The sequence below is a fragment of the Oratosquilla oratoria genome, chromosome 9 (genome assembly GCF_046742065.1).
Source record: "Oratosquilla oratoria isolate Oo_2021 chromosome 9, ASM4674206v1, whole genome shotgun sequence".
NCBI classification, from domain to species: Eukaryota; Metazoa; Arthropoda; class Malacostraca; order Stomatopoda; family Squillidae; genus Oratosquilla; species Oratosquilla oratoria.
The window spans coordinates 38,955,979-38,980,923 of NC_134785.1; the positions used below are offsets into that span (position 1 = coordinate 38,955,979).

Sequence of the window (24,945 nt, forward strand, 5' to 3'; positions counted from 1 at the left end):
GGATAATTTTTCGTGTGATTCTATTAGTTTATTTTTTCTTTTACATTTACAATATTAGTTTTTTGGATAGAAAGAAATTACACTTTTGCCTAAAATCACTATTCAGTGAAAATAACAGCCTATTTGTGATGTAAACAAACACACATGTTGGAAAGTACAAGTGGTATCGTACAGGACATTATTTCATTTTATGTATTATGTGAAAATTGTAACACGGTATACATACTGAATATAAATACTTATTGGTATTAATGAAAATATGTCATAGGACATTAATATGAGAATACTTATTTTAATGAATCATGCAGAAGGAAATGAAAATATACACTAGGTCTAGGACTAGGTACGGGCACAAAATTAAAAAAATATATATATCCCATAAATTCTTGATGCATATGAAAGACAATTTCATTAAAAACAAAATAATTGTTCATTTTTTTAAATAGCTTGAAAAATAAGGGAGATGCGATTTTTTAATTATTTTTTTCCTGAATTTTTGGCTAGAGCCTAGACTACCAAAGTCAAAGGCAAAGCAAAATAAAAAATGTTAGAATTAAGGGTGGTAATTTGTAAAGATTTTACTTACTTGGTGAAGTTTCGAGGGCAGTCCTCACAGCCATAGTGGTCTACTGCTGCTGCCAGTCCTACTGTCCCTCCTTACAAGGGCCAGTTGGTCTGGTATTGTCTTTGAAGAAAACCTACTGATGGCGGTGTAGCCTGGCACTGGGGGCTCATCTGGCACCTTCCGTAGGAAGCAGTCCAGTGCATGTCCACCGAGCATTTGGTTTTCTCTCTCAACTCTTTTGGGAGGGCGTTGAAGATTTTTGGTAATAAAATACACATAAACTCTAAACCACTGGTCCAATTTTATTAAGATTTGGAATACTTGGGATTTATGGATCAACAAATTACCTGAGCATGTCAAAAACAATGTGGAACATCTCCATCATACTAAATTTGCCTTTTCATGGCAACTATTAAGTTGTCAATTTAGAGATGATCATGATCATCAGTACACTGTAACAATCCAAACCCCTGGCCCATTTGACATGCAACTTGGCATGTGAAGGTTTATGGGTCAACAAATTATCTGAGCTTGTCAAAAACAATGCAGGACCTTCCTTTTATACTGTTTTTACTAACACCTATCATGTTGCCTCGACAATTATTATTGTCAATTTAGAGGTAACCACCCATAAAATCCAAACCCCTGGCCCAATTGACATGCAACTTGGTATATGAAGGTTTTATGGGTCAAGAAATCACCTGAGTATGTCAAAAACAATATAGGACCTTCCTTTTGTAATATTCTTACTAACACCTATCATGTTGCCATTGCAACTATTGTTAACCCCTTCCATACGGTGCCACCTATGTAGGCGGCATGGGGAGCAAGTGGATACGCGAGGCTGCCATATCGGCGTCTAGATTATATATATTGTAGTTGTCCCTGCGTAACTGACATACTCTCTAAACTGGCTTCATCACATTTTCTATGGTTATCAAAATTCACGGGTGAAAGAGAGAACGATCGATATAAGCGGTGACTATTTTTTATGATGCGATTATTATGACGCAACATCGTACATCTGGCAGCTAATGCTGCCCGCGAGATTTTGGCCCAGAGTGAAGTGGTTAATTTAGAAATAATCCGTAAAATCCAAATCCCTGGCCCAATTGACATGCAACTTGGCATGTGAAGGTTTTATAGGTCAACAAATCCCCTGAGCATGTCAAAAACAATATAAGACCTTCCTTTTATACTATTCTTACTAACACCTATCGTGTTGCCATGGCAACTATTGTCAATTTAGAGATAATTATCTGTGAAATTCAAACCCCTGGCCCAGTTGACATGCAACTTGGCATATGAAGGTTTTATAGGTCAACAAATCATCTGAGCATGTCAAAAACAATGTAGGACCTTCCTATTATACTATTTTTAATAACACCTCTCATGTTACATGTTCCATCAATGTAATGTATGCGCAATGTAATGTATACGCAGCTAAAAGAACTCTACTATCACATTAAAAAGTGCCTTAGCCCTTACCCTTAGATTGCCTCTCAGCACACTAACCAGTCAGTACTGCAGCTGTCCTAAAACCTAACTTAAATGTACGTTGATATCAGTGCATTATTTTTTTATACCAACTAAGTGAAATAGAAAAAAGAATAAAGTATTTTTATTTTCAAAGGAGTTATTTTGTTTAATCATGTTATCTATAATCATGATAATCTGAATAAACAGCCTTATTTCAACAGCTCATGTCTATTATCATGAAACCCAGAAGAAAATTAAGTCTTGTCTCTAGACCTCTACTTCTCATGGTCATGGACTTGGTCCACAACATGGAATACTGACCATATTATTAATAGTTATTTCATATATTTGCTATCATAGCCATAGCTGACTATGTAATAGGCGTAGCATAGCCTGTCCAACATCTTAAAATTCATACCAGAACGATGTAAGTATTATTTGTCAACAACACTCTCTACAACTATGTACTACAACTACTACAAACAAGAGTATTGAGAATCTCGATATGTCAAGTAGAGATCTGAGCATCGTGATTGCACAGCCGCGCTATTTCCAACGATTTCAAAGTTGCTCATATCCAGGAGAATAGAGGCTAATAAACACCATCAATACATTAAATATTATATAGTTTCTTGCCTTTAGATTTTTACTCAAAAAACTAATTTGCCAAAGCTAATATCAAAATTTGCACTTAAATTAGTCAAAATTTGTAAAGTTTTGAAGAACTGGGCATACACTTGCTGAACACTACAAGCATTAAAACTGATGCATATGTATTCCAACCGGCTGCAAAAGATGGCTGTGTAAACAGTACATCCGCAATTGTGGTGCCGCGCTTGGATTCATGTGTATCTATATATACAGTGACAATGATTATGATATAATGTAAGTACAGGCACAAAATTTTCAAATTTGGTTTAACCCTTAAATTCTTGTTGCATATGAAAGACCATTTCATTAGAAACAAAATGCTCTTTAAATTTTTTAAATAGCTTGAAAAATAAGAGAGATACTTTTTTTTTATTCCAAATTTTTGGCTAGACTTTAACAAAAGGCAAGACTTAAGGGTGGTAATTTGTAAAGATTTTGGTAAAGAAATACACATAAACTCTAAACCACTGGTCCAATTTTAATGAAATTTGGAGTACATAGGTTTTAAGGGGCTTTGGCATTGAGTAGTTAGCCCTTGTGCCTCTTGTATGAGGAGTAGCGAAGATCCTTGTTCAACACTTTCTTCATAGTCGCCACTCCGACACCCATCTCTCTCGCCAAGGTCGGCATTGCCTTGCCTGGATCTTGCCACACCTTTTTTTGCAGCTTTTTGATGAATTTCGTTGTGCGGACAGAGTCAGAATGCCTGCTATGGTCCTTCCTGCTAGCCTCTGCATCCACATCTCCATTGCAATTCTCCAGCTCACATCTCATGGTATTCAGGCGTCACTGAGATGCAGCTAAGATTCCTGAATTTTTTTAATCCGGTGCAAATCGTCATAATGAGGTCACTTTCTTCCAATATTCCAGTGCTTTCCAGTCATCCATGCTCTCTAGCTCTCACACCCACCAATAGTACATAGAATCAGCTATCTGTTGCATTTACCACTATTAAATCCTTCAAATGGATCTAAAATAACAGGCTGGTGGTACACATAACCAGGTTGGTTGCTGGTCACATTGAAGGTACTTTCATCACTCCAGAGTACTTTCCTCCACTGGTCAATGCTCCATTCACCATATCTCTTTGCAAAATTCACTCATATATGCTTCTGTACTTTAGTAAGGAGGGTCTTCCTTCTCCCCTGAAAACACTGCATGCCAGTGTCTTCATGCAAGCAGTGTTGCACTGTGCGAAAAGACACACCGCCTAATGACCTAGGGTTTTCCTGATTAATTTGGTTTGCAAATTTATGAGGAGATTTGTCTATCTCACACTTAATAACATTTAGAGTGCGTGGTGTGAGTTTCCTGGGTCTGCCACAGCACTGACATGGGGTAGGTAGTGATGCCCTCCCCCCACCATCCTTGAAGAATAACAACTAGCGTTACACTGAACGCACTGTAACTCCTCTATTTCCAGAGATTTCCATCACAGAATGCCCTGCCTTAAACAGGACCACTATAGCAACAATCTTGTCCCATTCAATTTCACATCCACTACCCATAGCCAGCAACACAGACACCAAATCATTGAGAATTTACATAAAATTGAAGGCAAAGTGTTGAGCTTCAGAAACATAATCCTCCCCATGTCGAATCTCAAACAGCACCGAGCCTGGAAACACTACATGCCCTGGTGGCAGCCAACCATGGTCTCACTGCCAGCACTTAAAAAAATATCTGGCTCGCTCGGGATATTGAGGGCAAAGAATTATGGCATAAGTAATGATGTCGGCATTATCACGTCCAAACTATGGTGGCTATGGTATATGGGGCTGAAACATGGAACATACGAGAGAAAAAAACTAAATATATTTGAGATGAAATGTCTGAGAAATATGATAGGGGTTACTAGGTTGGATAGAGTGAGAAATGAGGAGGTTGGGAGGAGAGCAGGGGGTGGAAAGGGAGTTGGTAGATAGGGTTGATGAAAGAGTAAAGAGGTGTTGAAAGCAGAGGTGGAGGGAGTGAACATGAGGGGGTGACCAAGGACAAGGTGGATGAATGGGGTAAAAGTGGCATTGGGAAAGAGAGAGATGCTTTTGAGGAAGGAAGGGAGAAGGTAGGAGATAGGGGTGAGTAGAGAACGGTTATGTATGGATGATATTGTGATGCATGGAAGGGAGTGAGTAGGGGATGGGGGGTTGAGAGTATATGTGAATAATATTTTGATCCAGCCAAAAGGGATTTCTCCCTGTCCTCTCTTTTTCTGCATGAGGGGATGGAGAAGGGTGTCGCCAATTAAGTGAAGCGGCCTTGCTGTGGATGTGCTCTGTCTTGCTACATTACTTCTGATCCAGGGCAGTGGGCGAGATGCAGGGATGACCCATCATCCAGGAAGAGCCAAGAAAAAAGGGAGGGAGGGCTGGTGAATGGGAGTGGAGTATGTGGAGATGAAATTGGTGGGAGTGGACTTATGCCTTTGGCTAACTCCCTTGTAAGGGGGGAAAAAGCTGTTGGTATATGTACATATGTATTATTATTATTCTCTCTCTCTCTCTCCTTCAGTGTAGTTTAGCTCACCTGTTCACATCATTGTTCATAATCCAAGTCCCTTAGTTCTAACATAAGCTTGGCTATCTCTGGACTCTTTCCAACTCCTTAATGTCCTTGCACTGTGTATTCCATCTGCAATCTTTCAGATTATCACTACATGGTTACGTAAATATATATGTATATAAATATTTTTATAAGATTTTAAATAGTAATCATGCCCACCATTTCTCTGTTTTTCTCTGAATAGGTATATATATTTTTAAACAAATACTAAATAAGATATCGTCAGAAACTGAAAAGCATAGCAATATTGATTTTTAGAATGTAATAATCCCTCTTGCCATTATCCAAACACCCTGTGGCCCAGTTAGTTCAGATATGTGAGAGATTACTATACCTAAGGGCCAGCAGTCAAGTAACCTGCCTTCCTGGTTGCCCCTCTTCATCCCTCTTAAAATTATTCCCCCCACTCATTGACATCACAGTTCAGATATGGGGTGGATTAATCTAATCAATTTTGTACATCAGGCACTTAAGGGTGCCATGTTTGTTGGAATAATTTTACCAAGTAGCTTTGCATGTACATTTGTTTTCCATTACAATTCTATTATTTTTTAAGGGCAAAACATTATCAGACATATGTGATTTTCCCCAATATAAAGCAATATTTTCCACTACTGTTTTGGTGTCATCCTTGTAAATGTTGACAAATCGTTCTAAATGTCAATGTATTATTGTTGAGTTTTATCTATACAGGTAGTCGTCGACTTATGACCAATGCGACTTACGACTGATCGACTTTACGACCACGAGATGGTGCAATAATATCTAACATTTAATAGAGTAATAGAATTGCAATGTTATGCCTGGCAGTGCAGTACATTACTCCGCACGCTGCAAGATGCGAGTACGACAATTTTGGCAGGCTGCCGGCAGCGTCAGCATCCCAGCCAGCTAAATATTCTTTCATTTTGTTTGTTTGAAGTAAAATGTTTCCTAATTTTGCATTGTATTTTGTATGTTTTGCAATTAATAAAATATAACAAACTTTTTATGCCTAGGCTAGTTTGTTGTCGATAACAATATGTTCGGTACAGTACTTAAACGAAAAGAATGTGTTTTGTTGAAATAGAAAAAATCCTAATTTTGCCTTACATTTTGTATTTTTATGTTTTGCAATCAATAAAATGTAACAGTATTTTTTATGCCTAGTCTGTTGTCGATGACAAAATGTTCGGTACAGCATTTTATATTTTTATGTTTTGCGATTATTAAAATGTAACAGTAAACTTTGTATATGCCTAGTCTGTTGTCGATAACAATATTTTCGGTACAGTACGTAAACGAAAAGAATGTGTTTCGATATATATTTTTTTTTCCTAATTTTGCTTTACAATGATTTTAATGTAACCAATTAAAAAGGATTTGTAGGTCAAAGATGACAGGACTTTATTCAGTATGCGTTGGCCTAGGCTACGTTTCCTAACGAAAATGATAAAAAGTTAATGAATATTAAACAACGTAGCTCAAAGATAATAAGATTTTATTCAGTATGCATACATTTCCTAAAGAAAGTCTGATGGTAAAATAATACAAAGGTTAACAAATACAGTATTAAATATCATAGGTCAAAGATGATAGGATTTTATTCAATATGCTTAGGCCTAGGCTACGTTTCTCAAAGAAAATCAGATGAAATTATAAAAAGATTAAAAATACTATACAACATAGTTCAAAGATGCTAAGATTATTTCATTATGCTAAATATACTATATATATATTATATATAAAGGGTAATATATACTGTAAATATATATAGACCGACTTGCGTCCAGATAGACTTACGACCTGTCTGTCGGAACCAAACTCGGTCGTAAGTCGACGACTACCTGTATTGATTGTGCTCCTGTATTTTACAAAATTATTTATTGATCATTGTTAGAAAAAACATTGTCAACCTGGATATTTTTTCTTGACAGTTTGAGGGACGGGAAGGAAATTTGATCTGATTCACACTTTTAAGCTCCCTACCCACGTGGTCTGTACCCTCATAAAGAAGGTACAGCCAATGAGGACAACGGCATTTCTCTACTATAAAGTATTTTGTAGGTTAAGTTGTTACAGCCTGAAAATAAACATTCCCAATCTTCTTGACATTTTCAAAACAACATTGGGATGCTTTCTTTAGACTTATGTACTAAATAATTTTTTTCAAAACGGGGATAAATAAGAATGTAGTAGTTTCTTCATTCCTTTATTAGATGAATGAGATGTAACTTTAGTCAATAGGGGTGCATGTCACCATGCACTTGGTACCCAAGCACTTGTAGTATGTAAATTGAATATGAATACTGGGAGAGTGTAAGTTGATACCTTGCATTTAATTTCAGGTTTAACTTATTTAGCAACAGATATGTTGGGAGAAGGGAATATTTCAAATGAAGAATATGACAGTGATTCAGATACTGAAAAACTAAGAGGTGGTGATGATTATGATGAGAACAATGAATTTGGAGATGATATTAGTTCAGAAGAAGGTGATGATTTAGAAGATGATGAAGAGGGTACTGAAGATGATGATGATGATTTAGAAGATGAAGAAGAGGGTGCTGAAGATGATTCTGGGGAGGAGGTTGAAGATGCTGTTGAAGCAAAAGAAGCCCAAGAATTTAGAGCTTCAGGAATTTTGGATGTAAGAATAAGATGCATGGTATATGTTTTAGATGTAATTCTTTGCTTGAGAGTTGTGGATTTAAATGCATACATTTTTTAATTTGCTATGGAAAGTATGAGATATACAGTATATTTGCAAATGTTGTGAAAAATATAATATCTTTCTTTAATTTTTAAGGATTTTGAGTAAGATTTTACCTTGTTACTAATTTCATTCTTTAAAATAGACCGCTGGCAGAAACAGGAAGCATGTGGTTTTTGATGAAGATGAGGATTTTGTGAATATGGAAATTCCTGTCTACAAAGGTAAGATTTTGGGGATTTTAATTAAGTATAATACGTTGGAGAAGTCTGAATGTGTTTGAGATGAAATGTCTGAGCAGTATGATAGGGGTTACTAGGCTAGATAGAGTGAGAAATGAGGAGGTGAGGAGGAGAACAGAGGTGGAAAGGAAGCTGGGAAATAGGGTTGATGAAAGAGTATTAGGATGGTTTGGACACATGGAAAGAATGAGTGAAGAAAGATTGGTAAAAGAAGTGTGGAAGGCGGAGGTGGAAGGAGTGAATATGAGGGGGCGTCCTAGGATGAGATGGATGGATGGGGTGAAAGGTGATTTGGAAAAGAGAGGAATGTCTGTAGAGGAAGGACGGGAGAGGACAGAAGATTGGGGTGAATGGAGAAGGGCTGTGTATAGATGAGACTATGATGCATGAGGGGGAGTGGGTTGGGGATGGAGGGTGAGGAAGTATGTATGAGAAAAAAAAATTGACGCAGTCCGAAGGGATTTCTCCGTCTTCTCCTTTCTGCATGGGGGGTCGCCGAATTTATGAAGCGGCCTTGCTGTAGATGTGCTGTGTCTTGCAACACTGCTTCTGACCCAGGGCAGTTGACAGGATGCAGGGATGACCCATCATCCAGGAGGTGCCAAGATGGGAAGGAGGGTGGAGGGGAGTGGAATATATGGGAAATGAAATGGGTGGGAGTGGTTTCTGTGCCTTTTTCTTTTTGGCTACCCCCCGCATAAGGGGGAAAGCCTTTGGTATATGTATATATAATAGGTTGGGTGCATATAATGGTAGAGTACCTAACTAATTTGATATATTTACAAAAATCTTAGAACCATACTTTGAACCAGTTATACTGGTGTATTGGTACCAACTTGGACCAGTTGCTTAGCACACCTAAGTTAGGTCTTCACTTGGGCTGAAAAGCATCACAACACTGCAAATCACACTCATTCCCTTAGGCAAAGAGTTGGTGTGTGTGTGATTCTCCACAATCTTGGATCACATGTTGGACTTATGATTGAGAGCCAATACCCTCCCATATTAGAGCTCAGAGCTCACATATGGCTCAATTTATGGGTAATCCTGAGACTTTACACACACACGCATACACAATTCCTTTCCCACCAGAATTGGGGAGTGCTGGTTTGCAATCCAGCAATGCTTAAAAATTTTCAGGCCTGAACAGGACTTGAACTTGGATCACAGAATTAGCTATTGAGAATGGTACATCTGCACCATCAAGCTGTGTAGGTGTGGATGTGCATGTGAGAGGTCAAACCATTGCCCATAGATCAGGCAGTGTATGAGTTTGAGCATTCATCTGGGAGGGTAATGGGTGTCAACCATAGATCCAGCACATGATCCAAGATCATGGTGAAGCACACACATTCTGATTTATGTCAGTCATTGGTTTTGCTCAGTGAGTCATGTTTGAATTTCTTTAGCTGTTGTTTTGCAGTTCCAATCTTTGACTGTTATGGTTTGGGAATTTGCATATGAGAGGGTTTTGGCATCATGTTAGGAAGGGAGGTTTTATGTGTATAAGTTAGTGTTGGTGATAGTATTACAGGGAGAGTCAGTCCATTGCCCCTAATCGCTCTTGCAGAAGACCTGTGGCCTGCAGGTAATTGACAAAAGCCCCAGGGTGGCTCCATAAGTCATTCAAGAAAGATATATTGTTTTGTTATCTACTTCCTCTAGCCTTTTACTCTTTAAATTCATCTCTAATCCACCACCATTACTCTTTGTACATCTCATCACCTTATATTTGCTCACATTTACTTTCAGCTTTTGTCTCTCATATACTCTCCCAAAAGTTTGCCACTAGCTACTTTTGTATATTATCCAATTCAGCTACATATACATTGTCATCTGCAAACATCAACTGGCTCAATTCCTACTACTCATACATACATACATACATACATACATACATTCAAACATATACCAAGAGCATTTTCCCCCTTACAAGGGAGGTAGCCAAAGTCAAAGGCATAAATCCACTCCTACCCATTTCATCCCACATACAGGGTGTTTGGGATAAATTTGATAATTTATTTTATCTTCTGTCATTTCAGAACCATTTGAAGGATTTGATAGTGGTGAAATGCAATGGATAGCTGATTCTGTGTACTATTGGTGGTTGTGAAAGCTAGAGAGGATGAACAACTGGAAAGCACTGGAATATTAGAAGAGAGTGACCTCTTCATGATAATTCATGCTGGATTAAAAAATTCAGAAATCTTAGCTGCAGCTCAGTGCTCCTTGAATACAGTGAAAGCCATGAGATGTGGGCTGGAGAATTGCAACTATGTGGAAGCAGTGGCTAGCAGGAAGTATCATAGCAGGCATTCTGACTCTGTCCACACAACAAAATTCATCAAGAAGCTGCAAAAAAAAAGTTGTGGCAAGATCCAGGCAAGGCAATGCAGACCTTTGCAAGAGAGATGGGCATCGGAGTGACGACTATGAAGAAAGTGCTGAACAAGGATCTTCGTTACTCCACATACAAGAGGTGCAAGGGCCAACTACTCACCACCAAAGTCCAAGAGAACTGCCTTATAAAAGCCAAGAAACTTCTCAACAAAGTCAAACACCCAGTCAAGCCGGGGATGCTCTGGTCCTTCTCAGACGAGAAGAACTTCTGCCAGGACCAGTTGCAAAATGTGCAGAACAACAGGTGGCTAGCCTACAGTCCGTAAAAAGTCCCATGCTTCATGAAGACCAAGTACCCTCAAACTGTGATGGTCTTTGGGTATGTTTCCAGCAAAGGCCATGTCATGCCGACCCACATCTTTGAAGAGGGACTCAAACTCACTTTAGATGGCTATACTGACTTGCTGTCCACTGTTGTCAAGTGCTGGGTGGAGAGTCTGGCTGCAGAAAGACCATAGGTGTGGCAGCAGGATTCAGCTCCATGTCACACTGCCGGGAAAACCCAGAAGTGGCTGTCTGAGAACTTCTACGACTTCACCAGTCCCAACATCCGGCCATCAGCTCGCCTGATTGCAACCCCATGGGCTATTATGTGTGGGGCGTAGTTGAAAAAGACACCAATTGCACTGCCTGCAATACCAAGAATGAGCTGATTGCCAGGATCAATCTAGTGTTAGGCGTCTTTCAAAGAACACCGTGAGGGCCACGTGCTCCAGGTTCAGATCCCACCTGGAGGCTGTGGTGGAGGCTCAGTCTAGCTTATTTGAGTGAGCTATATTTGGCAAAAGATTCTCTAAGAGATGTGCTTTGAATTTTGAGAATACATTCAATTTTTGGCCAAGATATGACTTTTTTTTTTTTTTTTCCCTTCTTCTTCTTCTTCTTCTTCTTCTTCTTCTTCTTCTTCTTCTTCTTCTTCTTCTTCTTCTTCTTCTTCTTCTTCTTCTTCTTCTTCTTCTTCTTCTTCTTCTTCTTCTTCTTCTTCTTCTTCTTCTTCTTCTTCTTCTTCTTCTTCTTCTTCTTCTTTTTCTTTTTTCTTTCCGAAAAAGTGTCAAATTTATCCTGAACACCCTGTACACCACTCCCATTCACCACTCCTCTCCCTCTTTTCTTGGCTCCTCCTGGATGACAGGTCATACCTATATCTCACCCACTTCTGAGGGTCAGGAGCAATGCAGCTAGGCCAATTAATTTAATCAGCGACCAGCATCCATACACAACCATTCTCCATCCACTCACCTTTATCTTCTGACTTCTCCCTTCCACAACAGATATACTATCTCCAAACCCATGCCTAGAACCATCACATTTACCTCCCTCACCACCCCATTCATGAACAACCATGGTGACATTACACATCTCTGGTGCCTTCACCTCAAACCAACCACTCTCCATTCTCTACCCACATGCAAGCTCTACTAATGTAAAAACTTTAGATCATATTCAATAGACATCCTCCTGTCCCACACATCTGGAACACATCCCATAACACTCCTCTGTCAACCCTGTCAAACACCTAATCCAAATTCATACATACATACTGGTACATACATATATCAAAGGCTTTTTCCCCCTTACAAGGGAGGTAACCAAAAAAACAAAGACATAGAAACCACTCCTACCCATTCCATTCCCTACATACTCCACTTCCCTCTACCCCCTTCCCTCCCTCTTATCTTGGCACCTCCTGGATGACGGGTGATCCCAGCATCTTGTCCACTGCCCTGGGTCAGAAGCAGTGCCACAAGACACAGCACATCCACAGCAAAGGTGCTTCATTAAATTGGCGACCCCCTCTCCGTCCCCTCATGTAGAAAAGGAGAAGACAGGGAGAAATCCCTTTGGGCTGTGTCAATTTATTTCTCATACATACTCCCTCACCCCCACTCCCCCATCCCCCACCCACTCCCCCTCATACATCACAGCATCATCCATACACAACCATTCTCCAGTCACCCTATCTTCTGTCCTCTCCCACCCTTCCTCAACAGACATTCCCCTCTTTCCCAATGCCCTTTTTCCCCCATCCATCCATCTCATCCTAGGTTGACCCCTCATGTTCACTCCTTCTACCTCTGCCTTCCACACCTCTTTTACTAATCTTTCTTCACTCATTCTTTCAGTGTGTCCAAACCATCCCAATTCATGAAAGTCCAAAATACATTTTTACCCTTTATCAAAACCTTCTTGCATATCTGTTACTGCAAGATTTTTATCTATGCACCCTCCTCCATTCCTAAACCCACACTACTCTTACCCAGTTACACTAGGTGAATGCACGTGACACAGAACTTATATTATGAGTGAATGAGAGTGAAGGGGACTTATGAGAAAGTTAGATCCTTATCTTTTGGCTTAATAGCCATCTGTGTCCCATTGTGATTCATTTACTTGCCCTGATTTCTCCAATATTTTATTATACATTAATTGCATTTATTTTTACAATTTGCAGTACAAAAGCAGACAGAAGAAGCTGAATCTGAAGATTCTGATGCTGTGCCAGAGGAAGCAACTATATCCAAGAGCAAGGTGGATGCTGCCAGGCTAGAGAAGATAACTCTGGAAGAAGTGCAGAGGGTTAAAAATAAAGTCAGAGAGAAAAGGAAGAAACAGCATGAAAGAAACAAGATACAAAAGAATGATAAGGTAGTATGAAGGATTAAGCTATTTGCTAGTATAAGTTTAAAGTTGATATTTGGAGTTTGAATTTTGAAGATGTGGAAGGGCAGGTACTGATGTACTGACTCCTTTTGTGAAAAAATAGATAAAAGTGGTGAAGAAAGGTCATAGGGGAGTGAGTGTCTGGGCCTGTTCTGGAGACCATGTACCAGGCCCTTGGGGTTTCACCTCCAGGTAGAGGTGGGGAAATGGTGTGGATGATCAGGGGTATCCAATATCCTGATGCATACAAGGTTTCAGCACAATCTTCTTCCTGTGCCATATCACCTCTTACAGGCTCCACACAATGATGAAGGCGGGGGGCAAGGGGGTGTTACCATGTAATGAAGCAGTGGGGTTAAACTAGATCTAGCTGTCAGGCATTCTTGTGGAAATGCTGTCTTACTGCATTGCTTCTCACCAGGTTAGTGTGGTGGTCGTGATGGGGAGGGGTGGCGGCATGAACTCTTATCCATGAGTTGCAAAGATGGGAGGGACAACAAATGGGTGTAGGATGGGTGTGCTGTGCTTTGACTTTAGTCACCCTGTATTAGGGGTAAAAGGCCTTTTAGTAGGTGTATCTACATACGAGTATACCATTGGCCATTTCCCCCTTGGAAGGGAGTTAGCCAAAAAAAAACCAAAGACAAAATCCACTCCCACCCATTCCATCCCACATATTCCACTCCCACTTACCCCTCCCCCCTCTTATCTTGGCTCCTGGATGATAGGTCATCCCTGCACCTTGCCCACTGCCCTAGGTCAGAAGCAATGTAGCGAGATACAGCACATCCACAGTAAGGCCGCTTCATTTAATTGGCAATACCCCCCCATCTCCATCCCCTCATGCAGAAAAAAAGGAGACTGGGAAAAATCCCTTCAGGCTGCGTCAAAATATCTTTCACACATACTCCTTCTCCCCCCATCCCCTACCTACTCTCTTTCATGCATCACAGTATCATCCAAACACAATCATTCTGCACTCACCCCTCTCTTCTGTCTTCTCCCTTCCTTCCTCAACAGACATTCCCTTCTTTCCCAATGCTCCTTTTACCCCATCTATCCATCTCATCCTTGGTCGCCCCTCATGTTTACTCCTTCTAACTCTGCCTTCCACCTCTTTTACTAATCTTTCTTCACTTATTCTTTCCATGTGTCCAAATCATCCCAATATTCTTTCATCCACCCTATTTCCCAACTCCCTTTCCACCCCCATTCTCCTCCTCACCTCCTCATTTCTCTCTCTATCCAGCCTAGTAACCCCTGTCATACTTTTCTGGCACCTCATCTCAAACACATTCAGACTCTTCCTCTCTTTTGTTCCATGTTTCTGCCCCATACGGTGCTGTTGGCACAATCACTCCTTCATGACTTGTTAATATGGGACAACAGTAAAATGAGAGGACACAAAAAGAAACTAAAAAAAGATAGTTACAGAAGAAATTTAAAAAGGAACAGCTTCCCACACAGAGTGATAGATACATGGAATAAATTAGACAACGAAACAGTGTGTGCAAACACTATACAAGATTTTAAGAAAAAACTTGATGCTGAGAGATGCAAAGACAAGTCACCACGAGCATAGCTCCCTTCCCGTATAATACAACTAGGTAAATACAATCTCCTCTTAATATCCATTCCCAAATGTCTATTTCTCATTACACTTTTAATCTCCCAAGGCATTTATTTTCTTCTCTCAATCTACATTCCACCTCCATTCCTGCCTTTCCCACCATATTCACACCTAAATATCCAAAGCTATCCACTTCCACCAGTCTTTTTCCCTTAATACTCACTTTCAGTCTACTACTACTTTCTCCCCTTGTATATCTCATCACCTTATTTTTACCCACATTTATCTTAAATTTCCTTTTGCACACCTTCCCAAACTCTGTCACTAACTTCCTTAATCCCTCCTCTGACCCTGCTAGAAGCGCAATGTTGTCAGCAAATAACAACTGGCTTATCTCTCATTTTTTTCTCCATTTTCTTTACCCCTGTCTGGGGTATTGGCTGCATGTTATTGTGGTGTTAAAGGCTGCTCAGTAGCATGCAGCTGATATACACTTTAAACCCACTATCGGAGAAATAATATCAGAAGCACAGGAGATCCGTATATTTCAACTACTATCTGTCGTCCTCTTCAGCATTCTGCTGGATGTGCTGTGTCTTGCAACACTGCTTTTGACCCAGGGCAGTGGGCAAGATGCAGGGATGACCTGTCATCCAGGAGGTGCCAAGATAATAGGGAGGGTAGAGGGTGGAGGGGAGTGGAGTGTATTAGGGATGGAATGGGAGGGAAGGGTTTTTATGCCTTTGTTTTTTGGCTACCTCCCATGTAAGGGGGAAAGAGCCTTTGGTATATGTATGTATGTACCTCCCAAAGTGCCTTCCTGTCTACCCTGTCATAAGCATTTTCCAAATCCATAAAGGCCTAAAAACATCCATACCATTTCCTAAAGCTTTCTCACATAATTGCCTTACCACAAAAATCTGATCCACACAACCCCTACCTGTCCTAAACCCACACTGTTCCTCACCAATTACTCCTTCTGTTCTTCTCCTAATCCTTTCAGTCAAAACCCTCCCATAAGCCTTCCCAACTACACTCAACAAACTGATCCTTCTCAAACTACTACACTCATATTTGTCCCCTTTTCCCTTGTAAAGTGGAACTATACAGCCACTCCTTCAGTCCTCCGGTACTCTACCCTATTTTAGACAAACATTAAACAACTTCACCAGCCAGCCCACCATCACTGTACCTCCCTTTTTTAGACACTCCGCATGTAGATTTATGTATCATTTATGTTCCTTTATCCAGCGCAGAAGACTTGAAAAGTTAGCTTCCAAAAGGTTGCCAAGTGATCTACTGGAGAAGGTTGAGGAGGATTTGGCATCCAAAGCCAAGGTTGAAAAGACCAGTCCAGCTAAAGGGCCCCAAAAAATTGTTCTGAAAGAGACTTCTAACAAGCACAAATTCTTTGATGAAGATGAGTCAGATGATGAAGGTTTGGAAGATGAAAAGGAATTTGATATGTCAGGTAAGTACTGATTAATGCATTGCATATATATATAAAGAATACATACATATACCAAGGGCTTTTTCCCCCATACAAGTCAAAAGGTATAATTTCACTCCCACCCATTTCATCCCCACCCACTCCACTCCCATTCACCACCTCTTCCTCCCTCCCTCTTTTCTTGGCTCCGCTTGGATGATGGGTCATCCTTGCATCTTGCCCATTGCCCTAGGTCAAAAGTAATGCAGCAAGACACAGCACATTCACAGCAAGGCTACTTCATTTAATCACCAGCCCAACTAAAATCCATTGCAAACACTGACTTAGGACAACAGAAGGAAACCCTGATAATCATCTTGAAGCAATTCATAAGAATTACCCTCTACTATGCTCCCACAGCATGGTTTCCAACAATGAGCAGGACAAACACAAACAACTTAAAAACGGTACACAATGAAGCACTGAGAGTAATAACAGGATGCACCAAAACCACCATAATTGGATACCTGCACACAGAATCCAAAATCCTTCCCATAGAACACTACATGAAAACAATAGGAACAGTTCTATGCCAAAGCCCAGAATACTGCACACTCGTATCACTACATCACTCAAGCTCCACCAACAGGGAATGCCCCATGTGTCTCTTGCAGAAGACCTAAAGCCTTCAGAAAACTGCCAGCAGCCTCCAGTCAGGACCATAATTCACTTAGAAAAGAGATATTGTATTGTTGTCTGGGAATAGTCAATATGGGGCATAGTAGCATGAGATAGTCTACATCCCCTATGGAGTAGTTGCATCTGGGGCAGACCTAATCTGTGGCCAGGCCCATTCTGTGTTGGCCTTGTTCCAATGACAGTGACCTAAGTGCAGACAAGCCAATGCAGTTATTTTCCGGTGTGTGAAGGCCACACAAAAACACATTCACAGTCAGATCACTAAACAAGCTGTTTAAGACAGACCACCAAACTCATTACTCCACTGACACTCCCATACATAACCCCTCAGAAAAAAACCCTGCCATATCAGGTAAGAATTTTACTGGTATGCTTGCATTCAGGATACCATCCATCATTGAAATAGTACATACATACATACATATACCAAGGCTTTTTCCCCCTTCCAAGGGAGGTAGCCAAAAAGGGAAAGGCATAAAAACACTCCCACCCATTTCATCCCTAAATACACTCCAACACAAAATAGACCTGGCCACAGACTCAAAATCCCCCAGGTGCAATGGGACCTTTCGCAGTGAGCGATTTGATACCAGACACCGCCAGATTTTGTAATTCTTGCCGGAAAAAAAAATACTTTTTTGGGCAAGAGGTGTATAAAATGAACCGCCAAGGCAACATAACACATCCTTAGTGAAGTCCCACCTTTACCTCAAATCACTAAATCTCTCCATTTCTGATTCTAACACAAGCCCTACTACTCTCATAAAAACTTTTGATGGCTCTTAACAGCTCTCCTCCTATCCCATATATCTACAATACCTCCCATAGTATTGTTGTACATTATTGTGTCTGAAATTTAAGTCAATTAATTTCATGATTGCAAACGGCATATAGCATTGTTTGAGCCTCTATTTATAATTACAGATGATATTCATAAAACAGCCTATAATTGTATCAAGCCAAGCAATTTGTCATTTTCTACCGACTTCAATGAATGTATACTGATATATACTTTCATTTGAATGCACCAAGCAATAGGCAAATCCATGTAATGTATAGAAAATAGAATTTTGCATTGAAGACTTAATTTTTCCGGTACGATTAACATTTGTCTTTCTCTTATTTTTTCTTGAATCTGACGTGCAGTCTACCACGGCACACATAAAATTAGTCATATTTGTTTGAAAATTGCTATTCTTTACACAAACGTCACTCACTTCGTACGTCTGCCACCACTGTTGTTATCTTTTATCTCACTGATTATCTTCATATACAGGACGTGACAGTGATATCCATTATTTTTCAACGCTCTCAGATAAAATGCACAAACCGAAATCAACATCCTCTTATTTTTACTGCTCATACTTCAGTAAAAATAATTACCTATTTTTAGTTTTACCTAATAATTAAATTAACAAAGCCTTATCTCACACCAGTAAGTAAAAATTATAACAAGTCATGTTTTTAATTTTAAATACATTAATGCAGCAATTTATGTTGTTTCTTTTTTTTAATATCGGTTTCCAAATTAGCTAAGTCACCCCTTTGCCTCGTGAAATCCGAGACAATTGAAAATTCTAGCGCTAATAGGAATCTACGAGCCTGACTGCGAAAGGTCCCATTACAGAAGACATAGACATATGTTAAGTGTCCCACACTATCAATCCCTTGCCCCTGGTCCCTTGCAAAAAGCCTGCAGCCTTAACCCCTTCCATACGGTGCCGCACACGTAGGCGTCATGAGGAGCAAGTGGATTCGCGACGCTGCCATATCGGCGTCTTGATTATATTTATTGTAGTCGCCCCTGTGTTTTTACATTCTCCCAAATGCGCCCTGAATCCCATTCTCTGTGGTTTTCAAAATTCGCGGGTGAAAGAGAGAACGATCGATATAAGTGGTGACTATATTTTATGATGCGAATATTATTACGTTACGTCATACGGCTGGCATTGGCTGCTGCCCGCGAGATTTAAGTCCCGTACTGAAGTGGTTAAGGTAAGTAGCATTTGACAATCCTTGAAAACAATATATCTACCATGGATTTATGGACCTACCAAGAGGATTAGACTTTTGTGGTAAGACAGATATGTGAGAAAGCTGTAGGAAAAGGCAAGGATGTTTTTTGGGCCTTTATGGATTTGGAAAAGGCTTATGACAGGGTAGACAGGAAGGCACTATGGGAGGTATTGTAGATATATGGGATAGGAGGAGAGCTGTTAAGAGCCATCAAAAGTTTTTATGAGAGTAGTAGGGCTTGTGTTAGAATCAGAAATGGAGAGAGTTAGTGATTTGAGGTAAAGGTGGGACTTCACTAAGGATGTGTTATGTTGCCTTGGCGGTTCATTTTATACAAGGATGGGGTGGTGCAAGAGGTAAATGCAAGGGTAATGGTCAGGGATTGGAGATGGTTAAAGAAAATGGAGAAAAGTGGGAGATAAGCCAGTTGTTTGCTGACAACACTGCACTTATGGCAGGATCAGAGGAGCGATTAAGGAAGTTAGTGACAGAGTTTGGGAAGGTGTAGAGTTAGGGAAGGTGTGCAAAAGAAGGAAATTGAAGATAAGTGTGGGTAAAAGTAAGATGATGAGATGTACAAGGGGAGAAAGTAGCAGCAGACTGGAAGTGAGTATTAAGGGAGAGAGACTGGAGGAAGTGGATAGTTTTAGATACCAGGGTGCAAATGGGATGGGAAAGGGAGGAGTGGAGGTGAAGGTAGAATGTAGATTGAGAGAAGAAAGTAAATGCCTTAGGGGGATTAAAAAGTGTAATGAGAAATATACGTTTGGGAATAGATGCTAAGAGGAGATTGTATGAAGGAGTGATTGTGCTGACAGCACTGTACAGGGCAGAAACATGGAACACAAGGGAGGAAAAGATGAGTTTGAATGTGTTAGAGATGAGGTGTCAAAGAAGTATGATAGGGGTTACCAGGCTGGATAGAGTGAGAAATGAGGAGGTGAGGAGGAGAACAGGGGTGGAAGAGGAGTTGGGAGATAAGGTTGATGAAAGAGTATTAGGATGGTTTGGACACATGGAAAGAATGAGTGAAGAAAGACTAGTAAAAGAGGTATGGAAGGCAGATGTGGAGGGAGTGAACATGAAGGGACGTCCTAGGATGAGGTGGATGGATGGGGTGAAGGGGGCTTTGGGGAAGAGGGGAATGTCTGTTGAAGAAGGACGGGAGAGGATAGAAGACGGGTGAATGGAGAATGGTTGTACCGTATTTTTCGGACCATAAGGCGCGGGCAAAATCCTTAAAATCGGGTGGTGCGCCTTATGTGTGGCTTCAGTGCAAATAAATGCCTAGGACAGTGACGAATTATTTTGACATGTTTCGTAGCTAGCCTGCCGACGGCGACAGTGCATAGGCCTAGCAAAAGTTACAACCAAGTTATAACCAAGATGCATGTATCTTGACAAGAAAATTGTGAAAACTTCGACAGTTTTCGAGTCCATGCCACCGCATTCATTCACGCTATCATGGCTATGATATGATGGCGTCCACCACACTGACAGCCATTTTGCATTGGTCTAGTCTCGCTCCACTCAGACTGTAGTCATTTAGGTATTTTTTTTTTAGTTTCGACCATGGGCGCAATATGGCAATATAGAATTAATTATTAATTTTGTAAATTAAATGTATCAACGTAATATGCAATTTTGTGGGCAGAAATGAAAATAGAAAATACTTTGCTACAAGCAAATATGCTAATGAACGAAGTCGGTAGAATAGGATCGGGACACCAACGTCTCTCACGACGACGACAACGAGGACGAGCCGGATGGCATTAAATTTGCAGGTAATGATCTATTAAACACAGGTTAGGTTAGGTTAGACGAATTTATCACCCTTTCATTTCTTCGACGTCGGCATTTATCATAACAAACATGGCGTACCATTCGTCCGACACGACTTCGTTACTTATGAAATCAGTTTTCGCACCTTTTTTTTTATTTCCGCTCACAAAATATAATTTACAAAAATTAATAATTAATTTTCTATTGCTATATTGCCCCCATGGTCGAAACTAAAAATTACCTTCATTTGTAATCTTGTGTTTTTAAGTGAATAGAGAATTCTGGGAATAAAACTGCTAATGTTGGTTTTATTCCCCACAATTCCCGTAACGTGTTTATGTTGTTTTTTATGGGTATTGGCAGGGCAGACCGTCCATGGAGGTGGTCTGATTTCACTGACCAAAATAAAAAATATATATATCATTTATTTTTGTAATTTTGCTAAATCCCAACCGATTTTTCTCATTCAACAACGAAAATGTTCAGTTCTGAATGCACTCACATATGCATGATTATTCAATGACGAGACCAGGTGTGCCTTATGGTCAGGTGCGCCTTATGTAAGGACGGGGAATAGCAAATTACGGGTGCACCTTATGGTACGAAGCGCCTTATGGTCCGAAAAATACGTTACTGTATATGGATGATGTGATGCATGAGGTGGAATGGGCAGGGGGATGGGGGGTGAGGTAGTCTGTATGAGCAAGTTTTTGATGCAGCCCGAAGGGATTTCTCCCCATCTTCTCCTTTATGCATGGGGGGACGGAGAGGGGGGGTCGCCGATTTAATGAAGCGGCCTTGCTGTGGATATGCTTTGTCTTGCGACACTGCTTCTGACCCAGGGCAGTGGACAAGGTGCAGGGATGACCCGTCATCCAGGAGGTGCTAAGATGAGAGGGAGGGTGGAGGGGTATGGAGTGTATTCAGGGATGGAATGGGTGGGAATGATTTAATGCCTTTTCTTTTTTGGCTACCTCCCTTGTAAAGGGGAAAAAGCCTTGGTATATGTATGTATGTAATTAACTATTACCATCACTTTTTTATATCTCATCTATTTACCTTAACCAACATTTACTTACAGCACTCTCTTCTCACACACCTTTTCAAACTCAATCACCAACTGTTTTAATGTATCCTCAGAGTTTTGATTATTAAAAAAAATCACAAGAAAAAATAAATAGATAATTCAGGAGGAATATATGAGTTTTTTGGTGAACATAAGAGATATTTCATTACATGAACAGGGAGGTGAGGAAAATTAAATTAAAAAATCTGATTCATCTCAGATTGAAGTAAACAATGGTGGTGTGGCCCCTATTTTAGAAAAAATATATAAAAGAAGTTAAAGAGAATACAAAGATGAGCAACCTAAATGGTCCACAGACTAACTGAGAGATCATATGAGGAAATATTAGAAAAGCTGGAACTATCCACACTAGAGGTATGAAAAGGGGGCAGGGGATAACATGATTGCAGTCATCAGAATTATGAAAGAAGCAAGGTAATGCAACAAATGACATTTGCACTCTATCAAGCTGCACCACATACAGTTATGCATTAACAGACTGTTCAGAGAGGGTATTCAGTTTCTTCAATAACTGTGGTGTCATAACCCACTGACACTAAGTGCTACCCAACAACAATAATATTGAGAGGTCCCTAAACTGAATAACAACCTACTCACAAAATAATGACCATAGAGTAGCTCTACAGACATGGTATATCTGAAGGTCATTTCTTACTCATCACAGGATGGTAATATATATAAAATTTTCCTTCCCACAGACAAAGAAGATGTGATTTCATTAAAGAAAGGTATTCAGGTTAAAACCATTAAATCTGAGGAGAACAAGTACCAGGCACTCTCCAACAGAGCCATCAGTTTTCGACAGAAAATGTTGTATGGAAAAAGGCAAGATAGAATACCAGGTAAGTTCCTCCATTTCTTTGTGCAACAAGAGCAACTCTTTCTGGACAGATTTACTTCTTTTTTTCTGTTCTTTGAAATGTGTATATTAAAATAATTATAAGATAAAAATGTATAGGATTGCAACTAGGATGTAAGGATGGGAAGGATAAAATGGAAGTCCAGGATACCTACTATTAGGGGCTAAATTCCTAGTGGTTAAATCTCAGGGAGGTCTGGAACAGTACCGAGAGTGACAAAACCCCTTGCAGCCCTCCTTCATTACAGGATTGTAAATGTTTCAAAGTGTTGATAGGGTTCTTAACCACTGCAGTACGAGTCAAATTCTTGCACACAGCAAATAATATGTACAATGCATCATACTACTTGCATTATAAAATATAAAGTCACTGCTGTAGTACTCATTCTCTTTTACTCTGAGTAATAATATACAGTGGTAATGAGGAGAATAGTAGGAAGAATTAAGAATGCACATGTTCTAAGGGGAGAGAGTTGGGGAATATCAGATAATTTTTTGGTGGAAGGTAAGTTGGGAGTGGATGATAGATGGAGAAAGAGGAAAAGGACAGAAGGTAGGGAGGTGCTTAACCTCTTCACTCCGGGGCACATCGCATGTCAGGCAGCATTAGCTGCCCGACGTGCGATGTTGCATCAAAATAATCGCATTATAAAAAATAAAGTCAGTGCTCAATCATTCGTTCTTTTTCACCCGTGAATTTTGATAACCATAGAAAATATGATGAAGCCAGTTTAGAGAGAATGGAGGTTACGTAGGTACGACTACAATAAATATAATCAAGACGCCGACGTTGGCATCATCGCGTACCCACTTGCTCCTCATGACGCCTACGTAGGCGTCACCGTATGGAAGTGGTTAAAGGGAACTGCTTAAATGAGAAGGAAAAGAAGAAGCTGAGAGAGGAGTGGGAAGGGGTGAAGGATAGAGTAGAACTAGGAGTGGAGGAGGAATAGGGATGATTTAAGGAGGAAGTAACAAAATGTGCAAAGATGGTGTGTGGAATAAGGAGGACGGGAGGAAACAGAAAGGTAGTAAGTGGTGGGATGAGGAAGCAAAGAAGGTTGTAGAAGAAGAAGTGAGCATACACAGATTGGTTACAAAATGGGACGAGAGAATCATATGAGAGATGCAAAGAAAAGAGAAATAAAATATAAAATAATGGAGGCAAAGAGGAGACCAGATATGAAATGGGGTAAGAGTATGACAGAAAATTTGAAAGTAATAAAAAGATGTTTTGGAAAGAAATTAAGAGAGGAAGAGGCAAATCAAGTTGAGAAGAAAAGGTAAAAGGTGCAGATGGAGATATGATAATGGAAGAGACAGTAGTAAGAGGAAGATGGGCAGAGTATTTTAGGGAGTTGCTAAATGTGAAGGAGGATAGGTAGGGAAAGGTAGTTGCAGTGGGAAGCACTAAGAAAATGACAGTGATGAGTGAGGAAAATGAAGGAGAAATATGGAAAGATGAAGTGAAGGCAGTTGTTAAGATGAGAGTAGGTAAGGCACATTGGTTGGATGGGTGTCATGTAGAATGTCTAAAAGGAGGTACAGTGATGATGGACTGGCTGGTGAGGTTATTTAATGTTTGTTTAAGAGAGGGTAGAGTGCCTGTATAGTGCCACTTTACAAGGGAAAGGGGGACAAGAGTGCGTGTAGTAGTTTCAGAGGGATCAGTTTGTTAACCCCTTCCATACGGTGCCGCACACGTAGGCGTCATGAGGAGCAAGTGGATTCGCGACGCTGCCATATCGGCGTCTTGATTATATTTATTGTAGTCACCCCTGTGTTTTTACATTCTCCCTAATCTGCTCTTAATCCCATTCTCTGTGGTTTTCAAAATTCACGGGTGAAAGAGAGAACGATCGATATAAGCCGTGACTATATTTTATGATGCGAGTATTATTACGACACATCGTACGGTTGGCACTGGCTGCTGCCCGCAAGATTCAAGTCCCGTAGTGAAGTGGTTAAGTATAGTTGAGAAGGCTTATGGGAGGGTCTTGATTGAGAGGATTAGGAGAGAAACGGAGGGAGTAATTGGTGAGGAACAGTGTGGATTTAGGACAGGTAGGGGTTGCTACCAAGGAAAGTGATGGGAGGAGTACAGGGCAGACGACCATTGGGGAGATTCAGGTACAGATGGATGGATGGAGTGGAGAGGGTGGCACCAGGAGAGGACTGGAAGGAATTGGAAGAGGATAGAACCATTTGGAGAGTCATAGTGAAAGTGGTGAAGGGCCATCGGGCTTGACAA

The 24,945-nt window shown here is 40.3% G+C and overlaps 1 protein-coding gene across 7 annotated transcripts in view; it reads left to right on the forward strand.

The window, feature by feature from the left end:
- LOC143028319 (uncharacterized) overlaps positions 1 to 24,945 on the forward strand; it is a 30,324-nt gene that overhangs the window by 571 nt on the left and 4,808 nt on the right. The window contains exons 1-7 of one of the 7 annotated variants that reach the window (XM_076190242.1): positions 124 to 163; positions 7,174 to 7,292; positions 7,585 to 7,886; positions 8,095 to 8,173; positions 13,044 to 13,237; positions 16,074 to 16,293; positions 22,534 to 22,677. In XM_076190242.1, coding sequence (XP_076046357.1) covers positions 7,608 to 7,886; positions 8,095 to 8,173; positions 13,044 to 13,237; positions 16,074 to 16,293; positions 22,534 to 22,677 — 916 coding nt within the window. In that variant the 5' untranslated portion in view covers positions 124 to 163; positions 7,174 to 7,292; positions 7,585 to 7,607. Of the gene's footprint in view, positions 1 to 116; positions 217 to 7,173; positions 7,293 to 7,584; positions 7,887 to 8,094; positions 8,174 to 13,043; positions 13,238 to 16,073; positions 16,294 to 22,533; positions 22,678 to 24,945 lie in introns of those variants that run through there. The other 6 variants (XM_076190243.1, XM_076190241.1, XM_076190240.1 and 3 more) reach the window with 6 other exon arrangements.